This window comes from Pholis gunnellus (genome assembly GCF_910591455.1).
Source record: "Pholis gunnellus genome assembly, chromosome: 5".
Taxonomy (NCBI): domain Eukaryota; kingdom Metazoa; phylum Chordata; class Actinopteri; order Perciformes; family Pholidae; genus Pholis; species Pholis gunnellus.
Genome location: NC_136531.1, coordinates 6,329,352 through 6,354,301, shown reverse-complemented (window position 1 = coordinate 6,354,301; position 24,950 = coordinate 6,329,352). Strand labels below are relative to the sequence as shown.

General features: G+C 41.8%; 1 protein-coding gene across 1 annotated transcript in view; it reads left to right on the top strand.

Annotated features, from left to right (window-relative positions):
- The window catches only part of LOC306695970 (protein sidekick-1-like), a gene marked incomplete at both ends in the record, with an annotated part of 206,754 nt that overhangs the window by 157,575 nt on the left and 24,229 nt on the right, over positions 1 to 24,950 (top strand). Inside the window, 11 exons of the mRNA XM_079159429.1 lie at positions 889 to 1,004; positions 5,985 to 6,180; positions 7,122 to 7,220; positions 8,668 to 8,859; positions 11,746 to 11,867; positions 11,977 to 12,089; positions 13,916 to 14,066; positions 16,624 to 16,864; positions 18,506 to 18,621; positions 21,130 to 21,316; positions 22,169 to 22,267. Of these exons, the coding sequence (XP_079015555.1) occupies positions 889 to 1,004; positions 5,985 to 6,180; positions 7,122 to 7,220; positions 8,668 to 8,859; positions 11,746 to 11,867; positions 11,977 to 12,089; positions 13,916 to 14,066; positions 16,624 to 16,864; positions 18,506 to 18,621; positions 21,130 to 21,316; positions 22,169 to 22,267 (1,632 nt within the window). The remainder of the gene's footprint in view (positions 1 to 888; positions 1,005 to 5,984; positions 6,181 to 7,121; positions 7,221 to 8,667; positions 8,860 to 11,745; positions 11,868 to 11,976; positions 12,090 to 13,915; positions 14,067 to 16,623; positions 16,865 to 18,505; positions 18,622 to 21,129; positions 21,317 to 22,168; positions 22,268 to 24,950) is intronic.

Here is a 24,950-nt window from a genome sequence, read left to right as displayed (position 1 = left end):
AAGAAGTGTGCAGTCAGGAGGCATACATTTTCTAAAGATGAAAAGAAACTATTGTATGTTGCATTTTGGGAAATGTAAGATCCAAGTTTGTTAAGCTTGACCCATACCGCAAAATAAAACCCAGCATATCTCGTCCTCCATATCACCATCCTTTTTTAAACATCTGCCTCTTGGGAGTCCTCCAACTTAATGCGAGTACCTTTAGTAAGTTAAGCATTTATACAAATCCAGTGTCATTGTTCTTGTATCTAATACATTATGACTTTTTAGTCAATGAATCATGGCGTTGCCGGCTATGCAGTTACATCATGTGGGTAATAAAGATTGACAGGGCTGCAGTAAAGGGAGAGTGATGTGTCTACAGGACTGAAGCAACAACTCCAGTGAGTCATCTAACTTTCTGTGGCCACTGTCTGTCCTCCTGAGGTCACTTACTGAAAGGCGTAATAGATTTAATTCATCATTTATGAGCCGTCATTGTTCAGCCCCTGTCACTGAAGGGGCAGTGCCCGTATCTCACTTATCCCTCAACTGATACTATGCAAAATATGTGAATGCAAAATACAATAGATGAGATGAATTTTATTGAGAAATTAGGTCATTTTGCAGCAGAGAATAGCAGTGTGGGGTTGGCATTTAACTTTTGCAAGCCTAGCAGATATTTTAAATTAAAAAATGAACTGAATATCAAAGGGAAAAATGGTGCTGTATGATATATATTTAAAAGAACAACTTGTTGAAAAAGTAAAAGTGTAACCTTGAAAACTGTTTATTTCTGCAGCTTGGGGCTCCAAGTCTGTTGTCGTATATGTTTTTCCAGTGTATCTAAACACTCATCCTCTTCCCTGTGGTGAACCCATTACAGCTAAATGTTACGTGTGTGCTTAGTTCCCACAGCACCTCCGCAGGAAGTGGAAGTCTTAGCTATCAACTCGACTACCATCCGCTTCACATGGAACCCTCCGCCTCAGCAGTTTATTAATGGCATCAACCAGGGGTACAAGGTAAGCCTCCGCGTGTGTGTTAATGTTAGAGCACAAAGTTCAACGCTAGGTACCGATGTATGTTCAGCCATTCTTGTAAAGTTCGATAAGATAAAAGACCTTTGTCTTGGTGTTTTTTTTGTATGTGCAGGATCTCGGCTGTGATGCATGAGAACAAAATAATGTAATGTCTTTTTAAAATCTGTTCTCATCATCCTCTGTCATCCTATTTATACTTTTCTTTTTTATAAAAACAACCCCTGCCCAGATGCCAAAATCTAAATAACATTAAACATGCTTCGCTGCAGACAATGCAATAGCCACTATGTTAATAATACTGAAGTCTTGATTCCAACATTCCATGGATCATTTTGATCAGATTCCAAAAAACAGTCCGTAAAACAAATCTCTTCATCTATTTCCATCAATTAAGCAGTTTGGATTAAAATAGATGCTCTAAAATAAATCGTTTTCTCTCTGTGGGTGTGTGAGTAAGTTCTCATCGGACTTTCAGCTCTAAGGTCACGGCCCAGAATGCACTGCCTTGCTCTTGTTTACCCATACGCTTAGCCCAGCCAAGTGAGGGATCAGCTCCAGGTAGAAATGAAAATGACTGATGGAGGAAAAAAGAGAGGGAGGATTAAATGGGGAAAGAGAAGAGGAGGTGTTGAGAAAATAGGGAGCGAGAGACCGAAGAGAAATAAGAGATAATAATAAAGAAGCAGGATAAAGGGGAGCAGGGTTGAATACTGTGAGTGATCTATACGTAGTAGTTTTGGTATGTGATTTATTATTCACTTTATTGTGGCAACCAACCCCCAAGGAACTGATTAACATGACAAAGAAAACACATCAGATTCTTGCTGTGCATCACTGGTTCTATCCGTGTGTGTGTGTGTGTGTGTGTGTGTGTGTGTGTGTGTGTGTGTGTGAGAGAATGTGAATGCTGGTGTCTTTGTTGGTTGATAAATACTATATGGCTTTCCTTCTGTTTGATGTGGCTCTCTGATGCCGCCTCTGTAAAACAGGCTTTACCACTCTGAGTTAGTGGAGCCTCTCGGTGCTGCTGCTGCTGCTGCACATGTGGGTGTTCATCTTCGGTTGTGTTGTTCTGGTTAGCGGACAGCAGATAATGATATTATTAAAAGAGGATATGAAGCAAAGCCTCATCTCGTCTCATCCCCCCACAGATCACTGACTGTATACAATACCCTTAATAATATAGCTCAAAACTTATTGCCGGAGGGGGAACCAAAGAGCCACTTGTGACAAGTCTTCCATTTGTATGTCTTTGAAACTGTCTTCTTGCGTACTTCAGATTTTCTTTAGAGTGAAGTTTAAGTCAACGTAAGATTTCTATCGACGTATCAATATGAGCGTACTAACAAACAAAGAGTAGAGCATTCATTTAACAGATTGCATTTGAATGATCATGGTTATATAAAAGGCATTGAGGAAATAAACGCAGAGATCTTTATGACGACTGTTACCTGAGGTTCCACACTTTGCAGCAGAAAGACCAAACTGTTTTTGTACCACCGTGTTGTTCCGTCTGTGCTCGAGTCTACTCAGGGACAGCATTGTGTTACTGCGTGCGTTCTTCGGCACACTTTGGGTTTCCATTGCAATCTGGTTCAGAATGCACAAGTCACTATAGCAACAGCAGACCCAATCATCCCAGCACCCTATCAAAGTGGACTAGCATCAGATGCTTGAGGGTTCCAGATCAGCACTCTTTCACTGCACCCAAACTGTACTGTGTTGATAATAAAGTAGAATAGAAAACCTTATTTTACCATGACGGACTGGGTGCAGTGTGTTGCCCTTTGGGCAGAGAGAGAGAGGCAGCCGCTCGACTGTCTCTGGGTACCACCAACCTTTTCCTAATAGGAGATCCCTGTGGTTGGGATTGGGTTGCTCTTGCAGATTGTAGATATGATGAAGCAGTGTGTGCAGTGGAACAGCATTTACAGTGTTAATCTAGAACCTTCTTTTTTTTTCGTCTTGATTTGGCAACATAAGTGTGTTTCTGTAACACTTATTTCACAGATCTATTCAAGTGAAAATGTGTTATGAACGTTGTTGTGCTACAATCCACAACACCTGAAAAAGACATCATGGTTAACTAGCAGGAAGCATATTGGCTGAATAAACAGTAAACTAGATATGGTGTCTGCAACAACCGCTGATGTATTTTGTGATTGAATGAATACAACCCACAAATGGCCAACCAGCGCATCTAGACACCAACAGGCTTCGTAAAACACACTTCATTCAAACTCAAAAACAAGCGGTGATGTATGCGGCCAAGATGAAACTCACCAAAGCTGTCTGCCCGCTTAGCAATGACTGAGTTGCAGAGAGGTACGGCAGTGTGTGCACTGTTGGTTCCATTAGCTGTTAGTGGTTAGCATAGCATCCAAAACAGTTAAAGTGAGCCACAGAGCAGCGGCCCAGAGGTTCGCAGCAGAGTGTGTATGGTAGTTCCGTGAGCTGTCAACCAAACACACCGGGAACTGTTATCTCCCCCGGGGGGGGGGGGTCGAAGAGTCGAAGAGGCCCTCCGCTGTGTCATCAATAGTGACCCTTACCGGCCGCAAATAATAAATATCAATACACAAATATCTATAAACAGCGCCGATATGTCTGAGCTGCGCCCATAATCCCTTTCTTGTTTACTCATTCACTCCCTGTTTAATAGACTATAAGAGTTTACTGTGTAATTGAGATTTTTGACACTTATTATGTTTGTGTCATAACTTAAGGGTGTTGAGTCTCACAATGAAAATGTTCCTGTCTATAAAATGCAACACTTTGCATTGTGAGATTGTTAGCAGAGATAGTGTACATGCCAGGAATGTGCAACGGATACTTTCTTAATTAGAGTATGGACAGAATACCTCAGTATTATATTCCAGCTTTTCATATAGACAGTTGAAAGAAACCCTTTTATGTAAACGTACATTGTAGAACGTAGACTAGTGGAAGATAAAAGGTGGCCCGGAAGTAGTGTTGAAACTAACACTCTGGAGAAACTCAAAGCCAGTGCTGGTCCCTTTTTTACATATTTCTTTATTTTTAAAGATAATTCATTTACAAAATTGAAGGCATAGTACCATAACCACAATAATCAGCTCTTAACATACGAGACACATTAGATAGGGAACTTAAATTACATCTAATAATGATACAATAATAGTAATGATATATAATAGAAAATAAATTAAATTCAAGGGAAAAGGAAATATGAATCATATTAAGACTGCACTCTTCCACAGTAGCTCTTGGGATCATCATCATGTATATTTTCCATCATAAGCTCTGAGAGGCTTTTCATGTGTTCCTTTCATTAAAGGAACAGAGATGATTGTCCACAAGGTCCCATCTGAAAACAGAATACAATGGGTTTCATTTTCCATCCATTTGGATGAATAATTTAGCGTATTAGAGTATTAGAAATGTCAATGTCATGTCACTCTTAATGTCCTTCATGTCAATACCAAACACAATATTTTTTCTCATGAGAGGAGCAAGTAGTTGGATTTTGATTGACAGCCAGTCCTGCAAATCCTCCCAGAAATAGTATTTAAAATGGAAAAACAGATGATCAGCAGCTTCAATTTCAGTGTCACAAAAGTTGAAGTTATTGTGATCAACATTACATCTCAGGTTTAGCATTTCACTGGACGGATGAATATCATTCATTCATTTGAAATGGACTTATTTTGTCTCGGGGCTTCCAGGATGAGTAATATAGTTAGATCTCTATTTCTTAATGTCTGAGTCTGGAAAAAGTGAGATGATGGTGTTTCTATTTGATCTGGTGGCCCGGCGCTCTTCCTGCCGTAGCTACGCATCAGTGTCGACTTCAAATGACGTTAGTTTCAGGTACGTTTGAGACTGAAGATGAAAAGTGAGAGTAACAAGTTGACAATCCTGTCTGATATCAGGCAAAGAAAAATGTAATGAAGAAACGTTTGATTTGTGCATTTATGGGAGTGAAGATTGACCTACAGTTCAAGTTTCCACATCACTGCCAACAAGATAATAGGGAGTCATACAGGGGTGGAGAAAATTAGCGTCGGTCACACACTGCATGCCGTCAGTGATGCATACAAAAACAATGATGCGGTTCCGTTATGGTTACATCATTCACTGTGCCGAAAATAAAACAGTAGAAAAACACATTGAAGCTTGGAGACAGCAGGAGAGACGGTGGAAGTGTTTGCAAAGCATTGAGGGCTCAGAGTGATACGGCATTGTGCATACAGGTCAGAGGTTTGATCAAATACAGAGTGACTGAGACACAGAGGTAATGACTGCATGTAAATGTCTCATCAACGAAAAGACATTAAAAAGACATTTTGAATTATCTAATTATACACAACTTGTTTTCCCAACGAAAACTTGGCGGTAACTTCACATCTCAGCCGGTTATTGTTTTAACCAGGAACTATAAATATGGCTCCATATCACAGTGTTGCCCGTGGCTTATCTCTCATTATGAATATTTAAGTGTATGTTTTCCCTGTTTGTTTTTGTAAATAACGCAGTAACGCAAACCAAACTGCTGTGGTTCTGAATATAAATCAATTCTTACAAAGAGACAAATTCACTTTTCATTAGGTTGGAGTGATAATCAAACTTAATGTTTGTTCTCAGATGTTGTTATGACTGCTAATAGCCTGCTGGCAGGAATTTATGTTAAGAGCTACATTCATACTTGCAGATACACTTTTTCAAGGTAATGAAACATGAATATTGTTTTGCCATTTTGACAAATCTGTAAATAGCATTCGGCAGTTTTCGACTTTAATTTTTGGTAGCCTGGAGCTAATGCTGCTTGATTAAAATGATGATTAAAAAAAACAATAATAGAAAAATACAACAAGCCAATAACTGTGAAAGAGATTTTAGGCGACCTGCCGGATGAAAGAAGATTCAGTAGATTTTACTGGGAACCTCGATGTCCCCACTAACCATCTTTCTCACTTAACACAGCTGCTGGTCTGGCCAGAGCAGTCTCCGGAGAGCGCCATCGTGGTAACCATCACCCCAGACTACCCCAGTTCACGCCACACGGGATTAGTCAGCGGACTCAAGAAATTCACCTGGTACTTTGGCTCCACCCTCTGCTTCACAACACCTGGAGACGGCCCTCGCAGCCTGCCCACTCTGCTGCAGACACACGAGGACAGTGAGTTCACACACACTCACACAAACGCACACTTCAACGTGAACAGAACAGAACACAAAGAACAGCCTCTCCTGTGAATAATAATGACAGTGTATTGACTTGTTTTGTGTTCAGTCCAGCTGTTTCTATCAGTGTGAAGCACAGCTGTGTACACACAGTTTTCTCTCAGGTCCCTACTTTCTTTTGTCTCCCTTTTGATCTCTTTGTTCCTAGCCCCCCTCCCTACTTCCTTTTTTGTCCACTGTGTCTTTTTAAAGGGAATTGATTCATATGTTTTCAGACATACTGGTATTTATAGCGTTCTGCTCCATGGATAAACATAATAGCTGCCACTCCCAGTTGCGAGTACACATGCACACAGTCGCACCGTCAAATAACCCCAATAGCCCATAGGCAGACAGACAAGCAATTATTAACAACCAGCAATTATCGAGTGGAAAAGGGATATTAGGATCCATGTGTACACACACAAAACACTCACACACACGTGCACACACACTCCAACACAGCCGTGGACTGGTATTGATTGGGTGCTGGGCGTGCTGCAGGGTTAACGGTGGGTGTAATTCTTGCTTGATGATAGCTTTTTGTGTGTGTGTGTGTGTGTGTGTCTGTGTGTGTGTATTTGTGTGTGTGAGTGTTATTGAATGTCTTAGATGAATAGCTTAATCGCTCTGCAGGGAGGGTGGTTAGAGAGCCATACATGAAATGAGAAATGACAGGCATGCGTGCACCTGAGTGCACCTGAGTGCACGTGTGTGTGCGTGATTGTCAATGCCGATGTGATTAGGAGGTGGTGTGTGAAGTTGAAGAGCAGAAAGTAATAGGCTGCTTGGACAAGCGGGTGGTGTGGAGGGATGATTTCCAAAAACCGTACTGCTGAAGAAGTTGGAAAGCTAATATCGTCTTATGTGATCTGAATTTGTGATTTATTTTTTCAGCACCTGGACCCGTTCGCCGCCTGAGCTTCACTGAGATCTTGGACACATCACTCAGAGTCAGCTGGGTCGAGCCTGAAGACAAGAACGGCATCATCATCGGTTAGACCGTTTAAAGTATCTCTTGACTCCGTAATGAGGGGAGCTTTAGGTTTAGTTAGCATTTTCTTGCAGAAAGTCAAACACATAAGGATCAGAAATAATTCTATTGAATATACTTCACTTTGAACATTTCAACAACAAAAAAAGAAAAAATGTATATGTAAAACATATATATAAAAAATAAGGGTGAACATACACAACAGACAACATTTCATGTCTGAAGTGGAGTAGGAGGCAGCAACATGCTCGTCTAGTTCTTCCTCTCTCTGTCCAAGAGCATTTTTTGTATATTGCCAGGAAGTGAATTATTTCCTGCTTTGTACTCTTACGTTCCACCAGATCCCTGAATTCCAATGCTTGTGACTTTAAAAACAGTTTGTGAGTGTGTTCCTGATATCCAATGTTGTTTACTATCCTTATGGCTCGTTTTTATAGCATGCATAATAATTGTAGGGTGCTTTTGTACAGTAGGTGTTACCCCACACCTCCACAGTAATTCCAGTGAACAACACAGGGTGTACAGTACCTTATGATCCAGAGTGCAGAATGACTAATATAGGAAGTGAGCGTCCCTGCAGCAGTGAGAGAGGAACCCTAAAACTTTTATAGTTTCTTCTGTATTCTCCAATTAGTCTTTTCTTTTCCGTCTGGCGTCCACAGACGTCTCCGACACTGTGTTTTTGTACATCTGATTCATCATCAGCTAATCCCTTCTCTCTGCAGCTTGTCTTTTCACATTATCTCCAACATGCCCTCATCCCACGCATCCCAACACCCATGGTGTTGTTTGTGTGGCGCATCACAGAGCACAAGCCCCCCCCCCCCCACCCCTCCAAATTCATTTTGCCTCAGCTCGTCCATAGCTCTGTTAGACAATGGTGCTGGTGAACACGACAAGCTGCTGTGAATTAAGCGACTTCACTTCATCGAGTGTGTATGCTCATGTGTCTGTGTGTCGACACGGCTAACATCCATCAGGCACCTACAAAACAAGATCACAGAAACAACACCAGGCTGCAGTGGCTTTACAGTCGGCTTACACACTCAAAGAGGAGCGGGAAAGTGAAAATTCAATCAAGGTCACCTTGCACATTTACTCTTTTCTCCTCAACCTGCGTTTCATCCAACCCCTGGTGAGCACGGAGACAGATGAGAGACCATTCACCCTCTCCAGGGCTTTACTTACAAGTGGCCTCCGCGTACACACACACACACACACACATACACGTTAGAAGGTGGTGGAGTGTGATGCATGACTCTGAAGATGCGTAGGGACAGACAGGGATTTTGACTGTAGTTACCCCTCCAGCGCTCCCTTCCTCCTTTTTGGCTCCGCGCCTCTCATTATGCGCTAGCGTGTGTGCCTGTGCATGTGTTTGTGTGTATCCGTGTCTGCTCGTGTCTATATACGCCTTTATTAACCCAGCGTGTGCTCTACACCCTGCAGGCTACGTGTTGTGGTGGGAAGTTTCTGGCGCCGAGTCGAGTCGTGAGGAACGTTCGCTGTCCAACTCCACACTGCAGTACCAGCTGACCGGCCTCACCTCCACCACCGCGTACACACTACAGGTGGCAGCGCTCACCGCCGCAGGGCGGGGCGTGGTCACGCCCTCCACCATCTCCACCGGAGTCCCACCAGGTACAATAAATACACACTGACAGTGGATGTTTGAAGAAAGATTTTTCTCCAGTGTGTGCGTGTGTGTTGCAGAGTAAATATGACTGATGAGCCCTCACGATGCCATTGTCTTTCCTCAGGCTGATAAGTGGCTGTTACTGTGCATCCATGAATCATCACCCACACAACCAACACACACATGCACAGGCACTCACAAGAGTTAGTCATTTACAGCGTCTTACAGAGCGCTTTAGTATGTGGTTTGTTTGTGTGTGTACCATGTGCACGCCATGCTTGTGTGCATGATGAGTTTGTATGATTGGACCAAGGCCAAGTTGCAATCATTATTAGTGCTGATTAACTGCAAATGGCAAAGTGGAGGGAGAGCAGAGAGGGGAGAGAGAGAGAGAGAGAGAGGGCAAGAGACAATCAAAGAGCAGGACTGAAGAAGGGAGTGCAGATAGATACATAATGAGGGAAGAACAGAGAACACAGAAAAATGCAATCTCCAAAGAACAGAGGACCAAAGTCTCTCAGAAATGGACTGAGAGAAAGTGGAGGAGAATGGAGGGATAAAAACTTGCTCATACAGCGGGATTTTTGTCCTAACATTTTCTGATTACTAATTTATGAATAAAAGCAGTAAAAAAGTGAAAGCAAGATGGATACAGACAGTTCATAGATTCAGAGGTTATTCATTAATTCATGAAAGCAAAAGACTGAAGGAAAGACGGAGGACTGAAGATTAGGAAAAAGAACTAAAGTAGAGAGCGAAAGAGAGAAAGAGAGACATCTACCGAGCATAGATTCTTGTCTTGTTTATTTATTCATGTATTCATGGAGTTGAGAGAATTTTGTCATTCATCTGAGCATAGCAGCTGAAATCAACATCCCCACATTACAACCATTACAAGTTTGCTGCATGCACTTACGGAGCAACGGCTGCTGATAGCTAAAATTGTGTTGTGTCGCACACGCGTGCCATGCCGTATCCAGAATAAATATCGTCTTGTTTCCGTAATAACTGGACCCGGTCATGTCATATAATCTGTTTACAAAAAAAACAAACAGATATTCTACTAAATCTGTCTGATGTGTCCCAGTGTTCTGGCGCGTTACAGCACACGCCGTTTGATTTAACGCATCGGCTTTACAGATCTGTATTCCGCCATGTTCAGCAAATAATGATGCTGCAGCAGAACTGGACGGATTACAGTAGATCACGCCAGAGCACTTACACCATCCAGAGATACATAGCATCAACCCAACATAGTGGACAGAAGTGGCTGAAAAGTGGGTCTGAAGTGCTCGATCTTGTGATGAGTGAGACAATTCAGAGCGGGGTGGATCGTGATGATTTTTGATTGTGCAGTTTTCATTAGCAGAAGCAAGCTCTCGTGTATTTTCATTTGTTCGGAGATTATTTTTATAAAAAACACACACAAACAAAAACAGGATTTTAGCCCACTCTGCAGAGCAGTTGTGAAATGTGCCGCCTGCCTGACCAATGCCAAGTCAATTCAACAGCTGTCAGTGAAGAAGTCTATTCAGAGCCAGCTATAAATTGTGTGTGGCATTTGAAAGGTGGAGTTGTAAACCTTTCATTGGAATATTTAGTTCTGGTTGAAGTGTGCATACAAAACGTATTATTATTCCTATTTGATTTATTCCAGGTGAACAAAAAAAAAAAGAATTAACTCACCATCCGGAGCAAATAATAATAGTCTTCTGGTTTGTACCATCAACTTATCCTCATGAAAAAGATGTTTCTACTGATTCTACATTTTAATATATCAAATATATTTTGAAATATATAACGTATAACAAATGTTCTTTTTGGGAAGGAAACTGTAAGATACAAAGATATGTTACACCTGACACAAAAAGGAACTGTCTGTCAGCTCCATGCTGTCAGCTCTGTGTGGAAATGTGTATACTTGAGGTGTATTGGGTTTCTCAGCTAAGCTCTCACTAGTTTTCAGCTTCGCCTTTCCTTCCAGAGCGGTTGTGCCGTTCAGGCAGCCACCGCTGGTCAGCCACATCGCACTTTTTCTGTCACACATTAATTTAATGGTGATGGAACAGTGTTAGAATAAGAACGGGTCAAATATAATTTATGAGGCTTGCAGCCTACTCACACATTTATAGGCCTTAAATGGACTTTAGTGAACTGTGCATTTAATTCACCTCTCGCCTCCACTGGTGTACAGATTTATCACTCTGTATTGTGTTGTCGACCTTGGAAATATTAATTAAATTGCTCTGACCAAGAGAGACGTACAGCGGCAGCATAAGCGCCTGTGCTTTAGTGAAATTAACATTTTTCTCTCTGTGACCAAACATTTTATTTTATTGCATGAGCACATAGACATATTTTAAAAAAGGACTGGAAGCAAAGCCTTGGCTCACTCTTACTTAAAGGCTTTTTATTTTATTTAAGTCATTATTGGCGACATGATTTCCTAATTCTTCTCTTCCTATTATAAATGTTATTGCACATGTATTAAAGATGAGATATGTTGCAGTTCTGACCATTTTCTTTATAAAAGCCATATTTTGTCTTTCATTAATTTCTTTTGATCCATTCCTTTGAAATAATTCTCCATGCCGTGATGCTACAGTCTTTTTCTACTTGAACAAAGCGCTTTCATTCTTTTTCTATTCTTTTTGCAAATAAATTGTTATTGTTAATCATTGCTGCAGCAATTATTTTATTTCAAAGGATTTCTAACTCACCATTGAAATATCACAAAAAACATTGATATGAGCGCAACGATCCCGCGGGTTTTGGTCAATAGATCTTTTATGTACTGTAAGAATACAGTACGAGCTGCATGAGAGCAACATTCTTCGCTGTTCTTGATAGCTTTGAGTAAAGCAGAACTCCTTCTGTTTTTCTATCTGCAGAACTTCCTGGTGCACCATCTAATTTAGTCATCTCCAACATCAGCCCTCGGACCGCAACGCTCCGGTTCCGCCGTGGTCAAGATGGCAAGACCGCCATATCACGATGGATCGTAGAAGGCCAGGTGCGTGTGTCCACGTTTGTGCACGTGTCCTTTTATGGTTCGCTGCTGATTCTGAAACACAACTGGAGGAAAAACATTTTGTGACGTACTATGCCCTCTTAATGAACAGGTAATGAAGGAGGATGGAAAGGAAGAGGTGTGGGGCGTTATCTACGAGAAAGAAAACCAGCCAGATGCAGACACGCTGGAGATACCTGACCTCACGCCGTTCACCCAGTACAGGTGAGCAGCAAACATCCACCGCCTACACAAGAACGTAGTTTACCACATGCACACACACACACAAACTCACTCACACACATCTCACTCTCCGCCAGTTTCTGCAGTATTGCAAGACTCAGGTGAAGTTAGATAAATCACACAGACTCACAGAGAGACAGTTCCATCTGAGACTTTTCTGTTTGTCAGCACCTTCACAGCTGCTGCATGCAGATCCTTATTACCCTCCCGCAACTTGCTAGAGGGAAGAGGAGGAGGGGAGGAGGTGGGATGAGGGCAGGGGAGAAGGTGATGAGACAGTGGGAAGGGCAACAGAGAGCATTACAGAGGGGAAGAGACACAGGGATAAGAGACAAGCAGAGGAGGAGAGAGGAGTGTCTTTAATCCCTGCTCAAGGGCCGTGAAGAGCCCTTGCAGTTTATAAACGTGATCTATTGTCACTCTGAACAGCAGCAACACTTCCTCCTCTCTCTCTCTCTCTCTCTCTCTCTCTCTCTCTCTCTCTCTCACTCTCTCTATACATCTCTCTATCTATCTTCTGCATGTATCAGTCCATCTGTCTATCTCTGCCTCTTGCTCTCTGTATCATTGGATTCATCTGTAATGGGATTGCGGTGTGTGTGTGTATGTGTGTGTGTGTGTGTGTGTGTGTGTGTGTGTGTGTGTGTGTGTGTGCGCACACGATGTACACTCACAGGGATTATGTTGTCACAGGCGACACCATTGGGACATTAGATGAAGTGATGCACTTGTCTGTATTTCATATCCCCTGCTTTAAGTCCCTCTTTACACCCTGCAGAACTCATAGATGTAGTCTCTCACTTGCAGTCTGCACTCTCACACGTTTTATCACTCACACCCACACCGAAGCACGGCTGCATTTAGAAGTTACAAAAGTAACAAATGCTCCCTCGTGGCTGCATGTGTGTGTGGGTTTGTCACCGAGTCTGTTTGGTTATATCTCTTTTTCTCAGACATCTTAACAATGTGCCAATGGCCTTTTCAGAAATTCTCTGGTGGAGAGTTCCAGCTGAAGGATGCCATCTAGTAAAATGTGTTTCAGTTGTGAAGCAAATAACATAAATATAACAAATGCCCTGAAAGGTCTAAAATAGTTTTTCTTCACTCTAACTGTGAAGTCTGGTCATCTGGCTGACATGACCTATGATATTTTGATTGAGTGCATTACACTATGTTATTGGGTCAAGTGATCTCTCGCAATTGTACGCCTATAAAGTAACTGCTTCTACAGTAACTCTGTTACTCAGTTAACAATATTAGACAAGCACCGCTCGCATGTAAAAATTGTCACCCCCATGTTCACCTTTAGACCCGTTTGTTATGAACTGAATTTGTTTGTTATTATGTTCTGAAAGGTAATCCAGCCATTTAGTATTGTACTGTGATGAAGTTGGTGGACTCAAAAGAGACAGATTCAAGAAGAAATGTCGAAATATAAACAGCAGAGGCTAGTTTGGGTCGAGCTCTAAAAACACTGGATCCTACATTACCCACAATGCAGCTCAATATCGTCTTTTTGTTAGACCTTCCCTGTCTGGTAAACACCCACATATTTTAAACTCCGCAACCCCAATGTGTAACGTATGCTTTTTGTTAGAAAGTCTCCAAACCTCAAGAGGCTACACCCTGATAAAGTCAGTATGACATCATTAGGGTGTTATTATTTTCAATTTTGGAGGTCACCCTCCAGGAGACATCATGCAACCGTTATCACTGGATGAGTAGTAATCCTCGTGACAAATGAACTAAACGTGGTGTGTAAAATCAGTGCGGTGTGTCCCTCTAACTGTGCTCTCTGCTCTCACCAGGTTCAGGATGCGGCAGGTGAACATTGTCGGCTCCAGTGCCATGAGCGCCCCCTCCAGGCTGATTCAAACCCTGCAGGCTGCCCCTGACACACACCCCTCTAACCTCACCCTGCTGTCTGCCACACAGACCAGCCTGCGCTTCAACTGGAAGGTACTGAAATACAGGAACACGCATAGAGACACACTTACCTCTTTAAAACAGTTCAGCCTCTCTCTGCCCCTTTACGGTCATTCAAATAGTGCTAATTTGACTCATGACGATTTTCTTTGCTCTTCATATCTGTGTATTTGATCTTATTTTAATATCAGTGCCTGTATGCATGTGCACGTGCGTGTGCACTCACTAGCAGCAGGACTGAACAGGTTGAGTGGCTGACAGCCTATAATCAGTGTCTCTCCTTGTTATCAGTGCTAACGCTAATCTGTCAGATTTTCCATTCACTGCGCGGACTGCTAGCAGCACAAACTGCAATGCAATTTTGTCTTTACTGTCTTTTCTTTTTTGCTCTTGTTCCTGCTCTTCGTCTTTCCCTCCCTCTCTCTTTTACTCCCCCATCCGCTCTTCTATTATAACATAAATGGAGAGCAGAGTATTTTTCCATTTAAGAGTTGGAATGAGAAAAAGAGCCTGTCAAATCAGACACAGACACTGAAGTGCTATGGGCTACCTGTGCAGCATGCTAATGGGATTCTACCTGCATGTTAGCGCCCAGTCTGAGCTTTGCTAGGTTTTCTGCTGTAATGAAACCATCACAATGGTTTTAGCTAAGGCTATTATTCTAAGCTGCATATTAAGGACATAAAGCTAATGTGACATTCTGTATTATAGCTCCTAAATGCTAAGCTGAGCTAAATCACTGGGGTATTTAAAATAACTGGGTGTTTCACTTCCTTATCTGCAGCGCAGCACAGAGCAACCACTGTACAATGTTGGTGAAAATCTTCTATGGAATTGTATGCTGCGGACGGACTGAACGTCTCACTAATGTGATTTTAGGGCACTGAATAATAGGTGGTTTTGGCTGCAATGCATAATGACGTGGAGGTTCACGGGCAGAATAGGGAGGATGAGGTGACAGAGAAAAAGTATGGACAGCAGAAGAAGGGAGGGTGACAGGAAATGAGAGTGGAAGCGAAGAGAGGATGACAAAGTGTGAATAAAACAGGGAAAAGAGGGTGATGGAGAGAAGAAGATCAGGGGATGGAATGTCAAAGGGGAGAAGACAGTAAAAGGTTTTTAGGATGTACTTTAAAGTTAGACATGTCACATAAATAACCATATTCTTTAGAGCTACGTAACGCCTTTTCATATGTGTGTGTGTGTGTGTGTGTGTGTGTGTGTGTGTGTGTGTGTGTGTGTGTGTGTGTGTGTGTGTGTGTATCTTTGTTTATATTACATTGTGAGGATCTAAACTTGATATTCCACTCGTGTTGTCAGGACCCAACTCCATTCTGGGTATGTTTTCATGCTGCCACTGCAGAGCACCAAAGTTCAAAAGGTTCATCTCATAGAGGCTTTATTTTAGGGTTTAAAGGCCGTTAAAAAACGTATTTTCTTAGTCAGCTTGTTACGAGGAGTTATAGGGGTCCTACATGATCCCAACATTTTCTGACAAAGTTAAAGCAGTTTTGGTTATTTCACATTAACATTTTTATTTTTTGTCCTTGCTTTTCGCACTGGTTTGAAGTGGGCGGGGCCCTGCTGGGAAAAGGTTGGGTCACATATTTCTGTCAAACAATGAAAGTTTATTTGATCAATTAGTTTGGTGGGTTGTTTGCTTTTGTTACCTGGTGGCTTTCAACCAAATCTGATCAAACCACACCCACACCATCTTGGTGTGTTTTTAAGTATAAAATGAATAATAGATGATTTTTTTAGGGTTATACTTGTTTTTAGGTATTTTACTGTACGTGTGTCAGAGTATCTGAGCACTGTCTAGTCTGTCTAGCATGTATCGGATGAATACAGTGTATGAATGTGCTGTATGTGTGTCTTTTTGGTTGTGTGTGTATTGTATTTTTCCACTCCGGTAAGGACCTGATGTCGTATTTAATGTTTCTCATAAGTACAGGCGGGTTATCACTCCATGTTAGTTATGAGGAACTGTGTCATATTGCTTCATAGAGCAACACGCTGTTGTACGTTAACCAAATTATAATTTTACCAAAATTGGTTTCTCGTTCAATCATCCTTTTCAGCTCTTTCTCTGTATAGATAGTTCTTCTTTCATCAATCACAGTCAAAATTAATTAAATTCACCAAGTGAAAGGATGGCACCGAGTGGTCAAGTGCTGATAAATTATAAGACACGGATCAGTATTGGCACACTGGCCCTCATTTATTAAGCTTTTGTGGAACAAGGTTTACATTATTAAAAAAGAATCTGCCTCTGAAATGATCGTGAAAATAGTAGATATCTTCTAAGTCTTAGTTTACTTTCAGTCTTATCCTTAACTACTTTTTATTTGTTTGATGTTTTTAAACATGTGTGACCTAACAAGGATCATTTGGAGTGCTCCTTTAACTGTGCTGTCTGTTCTCACCAGGTTTAGGATGCAGCAGATAACATTATCTGACAACATGACCATATATAGCAGTTAATACACACAGTTTTATCTGTAAACATGACAGTAATCTAAACATAGTCACTAAAAAATACAAAAACAGGAATGACCTCTCTTTAATCTGCTCTTTTGTTACCCTCCAGCCTCTTCCAGAGTCCGAGTACAACAGCAGTCCAGAGACTGTGGGGTACCGGCTAAGACTGTGGAGGACAGACGGCCAGGGGGAGGACAGGACAGAGGATGTGGAGCCAGCAGGAGGGACCAGTGAGACCACAGTAGAGGGCCTGAATCCCTGGACCCAGTACCAGGTTCAGATACAGGCTTACAACTCCATAGGACCTGGACCGTGGAGCGACACTGTCGCTGCACTCACTGCAGAATCTGGTACAAACACAGACCTCAATCACTCCTGTTTCCTGTTTGCAGGTGTCCAGCAGAGCTGTCTGTCCAATATCACATTAGCCGGGTATAAGAAGTGAATGGATGAGGAATAAAGTGCACAATTACCATCCCTGAGTCTCCCTTCATCCTGCCACCTCTCTCTGCCCTCTACACTCTCGCTCTATTTCAGTGAGGGGAAGATTGACGGAGTGAGGGAGCGGGAGGGGGAGGGGGAGGGAGAGGGTTGGGTGGCGTTACACATTCACCAACAGTGGACCGGCGAGCTGTCAGGGGACATTTTGCAGGTCCGCTGTTGGTCGTGCTTTAAATCAGTACTGCCCTTCAAGCCCCTCTGTATTCAAATGTAAATTGTGTTGGTTCTTGTGAATTTGAAATCTTGACCGTACACTCGCATCAATCTCAACCAGCTCTGAACACACACACTCCCAAATAGCATGTTATGCACAGTATTGGGATGAAAGGTTCATGGAGAATAACTATTTGTATTCCTCAACTCCTGAATAAATATGTATCTTTACACTGTGTGCAATGGGACAGTGTGATGTTCAATCCAACTGAAGTACAGCAGTTAAGGAGAGCCTCTAGTCCCGTCCACAAAGCCTGTTTTTTCCATCAAATTCAACATTCCACTTTAACATTGTTTTTCATCGGGGCAATGAAAAGTTAAAACCACAAAAATTCTGTTAAGTCACGTGTCAGAATCCCCGGGTGCTTTATAGCTCCCTAAATGCTTAGGATGGGTTGAATGCAGAGGACGAATCTCCTGTATGTATGTGATGATAAAAAAATACAAATAGAATAACACAAAGTAAAGTCACTCAAAAGGTCAATATGTCACATAGTCGTGAGCCTTTGACAAATCTTCAGTCACACTGAGTTTGTTTTTGATCCAAGTTGTCTGAAGAAGAAATTGATCTGTTACGGATGACAATATATAACCCGATGGAAACAGTGGAGAAATGTTTTGTCATATCTAATATCAATTTTGTTCATCAGTGTTAAATGACTGCAGGCATAACAGTTGTTTTTTTCTTTTTGCTGTCTTTGTTGACACAATGGGATTCTGTTTATTGAGTGATTGTTTCGTGTTTGTCTCTCATATTCTCAAAAACTCGGCTCATGTCTCCAAAATCAGAATATTGGAGAAAAACGGCAGTAAAGTGGCTCCAGCAGGGTTTTCACTGTTGGGTCATGCAAATTATTCATACTTTAATTAATCAGTTTTGTTTATGTCATACTGGGTTTAGCAAACTATTATTCTGCATAAAAAGTCCTATTTGAGCGTCATGTATTTCTCTCGGGGACCTTCATTGATTTTGATATTGCATGCCGTGAATTTAATCCTGTCAGGAGCACATATCTGGGTGATTTTGCTCACTACTTCGCATTAATAATTATAATTCTATTTTGTTGCTGCACATAATATAGGTTGCTGTGTTGCCTATTATTTTCATCAGCTCATCGTGTGGAAAAAAAAGTAGAACATATTTTATATTGTTATTTAAAAAGTATCGTAAAAATATTATTTTTCAACATGACTAGAAATAGTGGACCTTACATGGTCAGGGTAGAGGGATAGTCCACTGTTGGTAATGTAGGAATGTGTGTGTTTGTGCTCTCTAGTTCCATCTGGGTCTCCGATGAATGTGACTGCGGAGGCAGTGAGTTCCACCAGGATCCTGCTCAAATGGTCTACTCTCCCTCAGGCACAGAAGAATGGAGTTATACTTGGATACAAGGTGTATAAAACACACAAACACACATACACACAATCCCACCCTGACCCCTTCAGCCCATTATCACCTCCTCCAACACCTTCACACACTTTCACACGCACACACAAAGAGATGCCCACAATAACATCCAATATAAGCCGAATATGACGTAATAGCCTGTAACCGCTCCATTTTGTTCTTCCTACAGTACTGCTTCTAAAAGCACCCCGCCTCAGTTAGTATGTCTGGGGGAGTGTGTGTGTGTAACTGTGCACATACATATGAGAGAGGCTTTAATGTTTAATACCCTTTCATAAAACAGCAGTTTTTGTGTCATGCTGTAGTAGAAACAATAGCTGGATTATTCATTTATGAAAAATGGACAATAATCCATAAAGCCTGATGGTTTTTGGGAAGTGCTTTGTTTGTTTGAAAAAAAACATGCAGCTGAGGCAAGAGAAGCATATTTGTTGTGTATACATGCATGGTGTGAATATGCTTTGTAGATCCTGCATTAGTATTTAAGTCCAGACTTGTGACCCACTTAAGCAACACAGTTTGCAATCTACACACGTCTGCCAAATTTGAGCTCATCTTTTCTTGTATTTTCGTACTAAGTCAGAGAACACAGTGTCTTGCTGGAGCTCCCCGACAGTGATGCAGTTAACATATTCTTATGTTCAGGTTTGTAAGAAAAGGCTAGATAAATACTGTTGATGGTGAAATGCCAGGTGCACTCAATTTTTACCTAAGTGCACCGCTCACTGGGAGTCACAATTCTCCTTTTACACTCCCACGCACACCCTCCACAGGTTATTATAATGCAGTCCACTTCCTTGTTTTATTTTAAAATAACTAGAAGACACCTACCAGTTCCCTGTATTTTACTTATATAGCTTTTCTGGTGCAGTTGCATATATGTAGCACCCCTCAACATCCTTAGAAAGGAATTTAACAGGGAGAAAGCACTTGCTAAAATATTTTGCTAGTATAAAACTGGCATTGAGTACAGCTCTTAATCACCACCCCAAACAAAACATAGCAGAAGAAAGCTTTAAAAAGAAGGAAATGTATCTTAATTTGCATGGACATGGTTGTGTTATAAATACATACATCTACTGAGGAAACAGGCTGTAAATGTGTGATATGAACCATCCAGTATTTTAAAAATATTGTGTAGAAATCAGGTCATATTATCCACCATGCCCAGAGCACAACACACACTCCCCATCTGTGTGTGTTTTCTTGCTCTCTCCTGAGGATCACACTGAGCAGTATGCCTACCATGTTAATAGATGAGAAGTGGCTGCCAGCAGTAGCTCTTCAACACCTCCCATCCCTTAGTAGATGTTGAATAGTTCTCCTGCCTCCTGCAGTCCTGCCACTCTCTCCTCATGACTATTTCTGTTTTTAGACACTTAAGAACCGTCATTTTCCCTCAAAACCAAATGTGGCAGGGAGTTTATAAACATGAATAAAACTGAGAGAGAACGATCAAGAAAGCACAGTTCTCTTTTGACACATAATCAAGTTGCCAGTGAAAGAGCATTGTTTGCTGATTTGTTTGTTTTTTACTGGTAGTAGATGTTTAAGTATAGGTCTGGTGTTTTTCTTTGTATTACATTTTTTCTTATTGTCAACAAATCCCATGAAAATACCAAAACGAACCGGCATTGATTCTGTATCAAAAGCTTGATGTGTTCTATTCCTCGGGTGCCGCAGACCTCCATTGTCCCAAACACATTATTAGTCCAACTGTTACACTGGCTGACATGTTCCTTCATTATGATGCTCTCTGCTGTGCAGGTTGTAAAGCCCTTTGAGGCATATGTGTGATTTGGGGCTATATAAAATAAAGTTGACTTGACTTGATGGTGATGGTCCATGGGCACTGTGTTTTAATTGGATTCCTCATGCACAGCTCTGTTGATTCATTTGTTTGATTAAATATTCTCTAGCACACCAAATGTGCAGCTGAAAGTCCCAAACAAATACACTTTTTATGCATCATGTTTGACTAAAACCTTCATTGCCCAGCTGTTATGGGACATTTCTGTGCTTCCTTTAAAGATTAAACAATATCTTCCTTGGACCTTTTTTAAACCTGCAATAACTGATTTCTGTGCCACATTCAGACAGCATCAACAAAACACTGATATACTATTACCGAATAAAGTCTTTAGAGCTTTTACACTAAAAGCAGACAGATATGGGTTATAATATCCTCCACTGATAATTTGATCTGGACAGATGTGATCTCTATATAATGTTTCCACTGTAATACTATAATATTGATTACAGCAGTTTCAAAGATTTACATCTGATGTAGGAAGGAGGCTTGGGACTGAGTGCATCAGTCTGAAAGTATTGAGAGAGTTGGCGAATAAACCTGCTGTAAATGTATTAAAATAAATAGACAAACAGTCCTTACAGAGCGTAAATTGCAGGATTTAACTCTACATATTTGATCGATTTGTGTGATTGCGATCACTTGTGTGACATGTATGCCTGTTTGTGTGCGTCTGTGTCCAGGTGTTGTACAGCGAAAAGGACTCAGAAGGCCCCCCCAGTGTGCAGGTGGCAGTAGGAGAGGGGAGTGTAACGCTGCTGCTCGGGGCTCTCCAAAAATACTCGGTGTACGTGCTGCAGGTGCTGGCGTACACACGGATGGGTGACGGCCCACAGAGCAGCCCCATACTGCTCAGAACCAAAGAAGATGGTAGGATCTCTCTCTCTCTCTCTCCGTCTCGGTCTGAACACTGACCTTTCTATCCAGCACTTTGCTCAACACCTTTGCCTTTTTTTCCTCACCTTTGTAGCTGGGTTTTTTTTTTTTTTACCCTTCCCATCTCTGTTGTCAGCACAGCCAGCAGTCTTTCCCCCACTTCACTGATCATCCACTGGGTTCAGCTCACCCGTCAGACCCCTTCCACAGCCCAGACATGGAGAACACATTGTGTGTTTGTGTGTGTGCGCCATGTGTGCAGATCTCCTCAGTAACGACCATGGCAACAACCTGGTCTGGTCGCCTTGAATATTGAAACGCACACACACACACACACACAGGAAGACCCACATGCACACTCACACCTCATCCTCTATCAAACAGTGTCACGTTTGAAAAGTTTTTCTCATTTCAGGATGAAACAAGAACGGGGAAGTCAATTCCCGGCAATGTATAATGAACCTCCATCCTGTCTGTCAGTCACACACATACACATACTGTACACACACTCACGCTCGCGCTGACATGTATTTGGTGGTGTGGAACATGTACTTTTATCAGGAGCAGTGTGAGGCTGAGAGAAAATTACATTTTCTATTTTGCCTCTTAGAAATGTATCAAGACACTATATATGTGTGTGCGTGGGTGTGTGGAGAGCATATGCACACATTTGCGTGCCTTGTTACCGCCATTCTAACTTATTAAAGTATAAGCTCTTGATGTTGAGATATTCTCTTTCTCATGACAGTATTCAAGGAGTCCTTTTGTGCTTTTTTTTCTCCTGCTCTTTGTATATTATTACTGTTTCATTCTGCTGCCAACTCCCTTCTCCATTTTTCTCTCCAGTCCCAGGCCCCCCTGTCAGGATGGTGTTTCCAGAAGTTCGGTTGTCATCCGTTAGGGTGGTTTGGCAGCCGCCCACGAACCCCAACGGCATCATGTTAGGTACAATAACTTTGACACTCACACATATGAGAAGGCAGATATTTTAGCGCAACATTTAGATCATAATCCATTTTTCCACGCTTGTAGTCACAATACATTAATACATTTCAATTGCTAAAGGACAGAGCTCGGCTTATAGAGGAAATGAGTGAGCTGTTTTAAAACATATGCACACACACACACACACACACACAGAAACACACATCGGTGTGATCTTTCAAGGCAAGGAAGGAAGTAAAATCCGTAAAAAGGAAAAGAGCTGATTCTGTTTTTAAGCTTTCAAACAAGGGTCAGCTCTCTCTACTCTCCACTTCAGTGCCGACGTTTGTTGGTGTGTGTGTGTGTGTGTGTGTGTCAGTGATCAACCTTGTAGCCGGGGAAAAGGGCTATTATAGCTGCTGAAGCAAGACCCCTTTCCTAATGCATACATCGCCTCATATATAAACACTGAGATTCAAACATATCACTTGTTCCTGAAACTGCAAATCACAGCGTGCAGAGTGAATCAGAGAGAATAGATTAATGAAGAGGAAGAGAGGCGAGGAAGAAAAGCGAGGAAGGGGGTGAGAGGAATGTGAGAGCTGCTGAGCTGGAAACCGAGGGAACAGAAGGGGAGAGACAGCAGAGGGGAGATCTATGCAGGTGAGAGCAGGGACAGGTGTGTGTGTATGTGTGTGTGTGTGTTGCACGGGGGTAGAGAGGAATAGTATTTGTCCTCTCAGTGGGGGAGGGAGTCGAGCAGGACGGTGTGAGTGATGTGTGACTGTATCGTAAGGGGGAGGACATTTAGTGCGACACCACTCTGTGACAGAAGGATGAGTGGGAGGGCAAATCTCTCTCTCTCGATCACAGAGACACGGAAAAGTGCATTCCTGCTGTGTCCTTGCTGGGTACGAAGTGTGTGTGTGTGTGTGTGTGTGTGTGTGTGTGTGTGTGTGTGTGTGTGTGTGTGTGTGTGTGTGTGTGTGTGTGTGTGTGTGTGTGTGTGTGTGTGTGTGTGTGTGTGTGTGTGTGTGTCTGGAGCCTATGCAGATACAGATAGCTGTAGCGCACCGCTTTCTTTAGTGCTCATGACTGCCTCATTTCTCCTTGGGTTTTCCACCCATAGGGGACTGTCAGAGGGTGGACAGAGGAGAAACGAGACCACGGAAGGTTCACAATCTAATTTGGCACAAGGCAGTGAGGTATCGGTGTTTTCACGTGACCTCTAGGTGAATATATTGCAGCCACAAGCTGCATCCCAATTCCAATAGTACATACTAATTATAAGGAAGCTTTAAGTATTTGTGTTCATACACTCAAGTCACAAACTTAAGTACTGGAAAAAGTCAGCATGCAAAAAACATTACTGTTGGTTTACACTGTGGTCCCACATTGCAATGCTCAAAGGAAATGGCAATAGCATTTCAAAGTTACAGTTTGATGCCTGTCGCCTGACGTAATGCAACACTACATGTTGCCGCACAAAACTGTTTCCAAAAAGGATTTTTCTACACTGTCTGCAAAAATAGTGTGCTATTTTATAATTGTACTAACTGTATGGGAAAAAAAACAACGTCCTGCTTTGGCTGATAGAACATGTGGTGCAGTGTGCACATTTAAACACAGAAAAAACAAACGCCATTCCAGCAATTTATTTGTGTGGCAATTTAATCAGCGATGGTTGGATGATTATTTTCCTCTACACGAGAGGGAAACCATTAGGAAAATATCACAAATTAGAACGGTAAACACAGGAGTCGATTAATTGAGCAAATCAAGTCATCATTATTCTCACTTACTTCAATTAATGCATCCATAATCTCTGCATATCTTCAAGGCTTAATAAACACCAAATCTAAAATAAATGCAATACAAAACAATCCATTAAACATCAAATCAATTGAGATCATAAAAGTTAAAAGTCCTCATTTAGACTTTCAGAGGTTGTCTCTTTGTTCAGAATTCCTTCATGGTTTGGAGCATTTCCTCAGCGTTTTTTCTTTACCTATTCTCTTTACCTACTCCGCAAGCTTTCAGCTCTGACCTACTTTGTTGTACAGTAGTACTCCTAAACAGCTCTCAAGCAGGCTTAGAAGTAACATTGTGAGTTGTTCATTAACACAGACAGGGTCAGTGAGCGTTGAGCAGCTAAAAACAAAAAAAAAAAAAAACATGAATAAATAGACATTTTGAAAGCCTTCAGCTATGAAATATCCTGTACATGTTACATCTTTTCAATGCAAAATGGAGATTTGCTCTCACTAACATGACACTTTGTGATGGAGATGTAGCCTTGTGTATCTGATAGCAGCGATGAACTAATGATATTCAGTACACAACATAATGCGGCGCTCTGACCCAACTGGCAAGAGGATTTGTTATCAAGCTGTTATCCAATAATCTTCCACACACTGCGTTCGCATTAATATACAATCAGACTATCTGATGAGATTATCACCCACACAACCAGATTAAATCCCTCTGAGCAGATTACCATCCTGACAGTCTTACTGTGAACCTCCGCACACTCGTGTGTGTTTGCGGATGTGTGTATTGTGTGTACTATAAAATCTTCATATTGAGAGCCTTTGTGAGAGGCCAGTGGCCTGTGGAAAGCTTGGTCGGGGATCAGTGGTTTGAGTGTATGTGTGTATGTGTTGAAGGGTGTTAGTGTTATTACATGGCCTACTGCACATGAGAC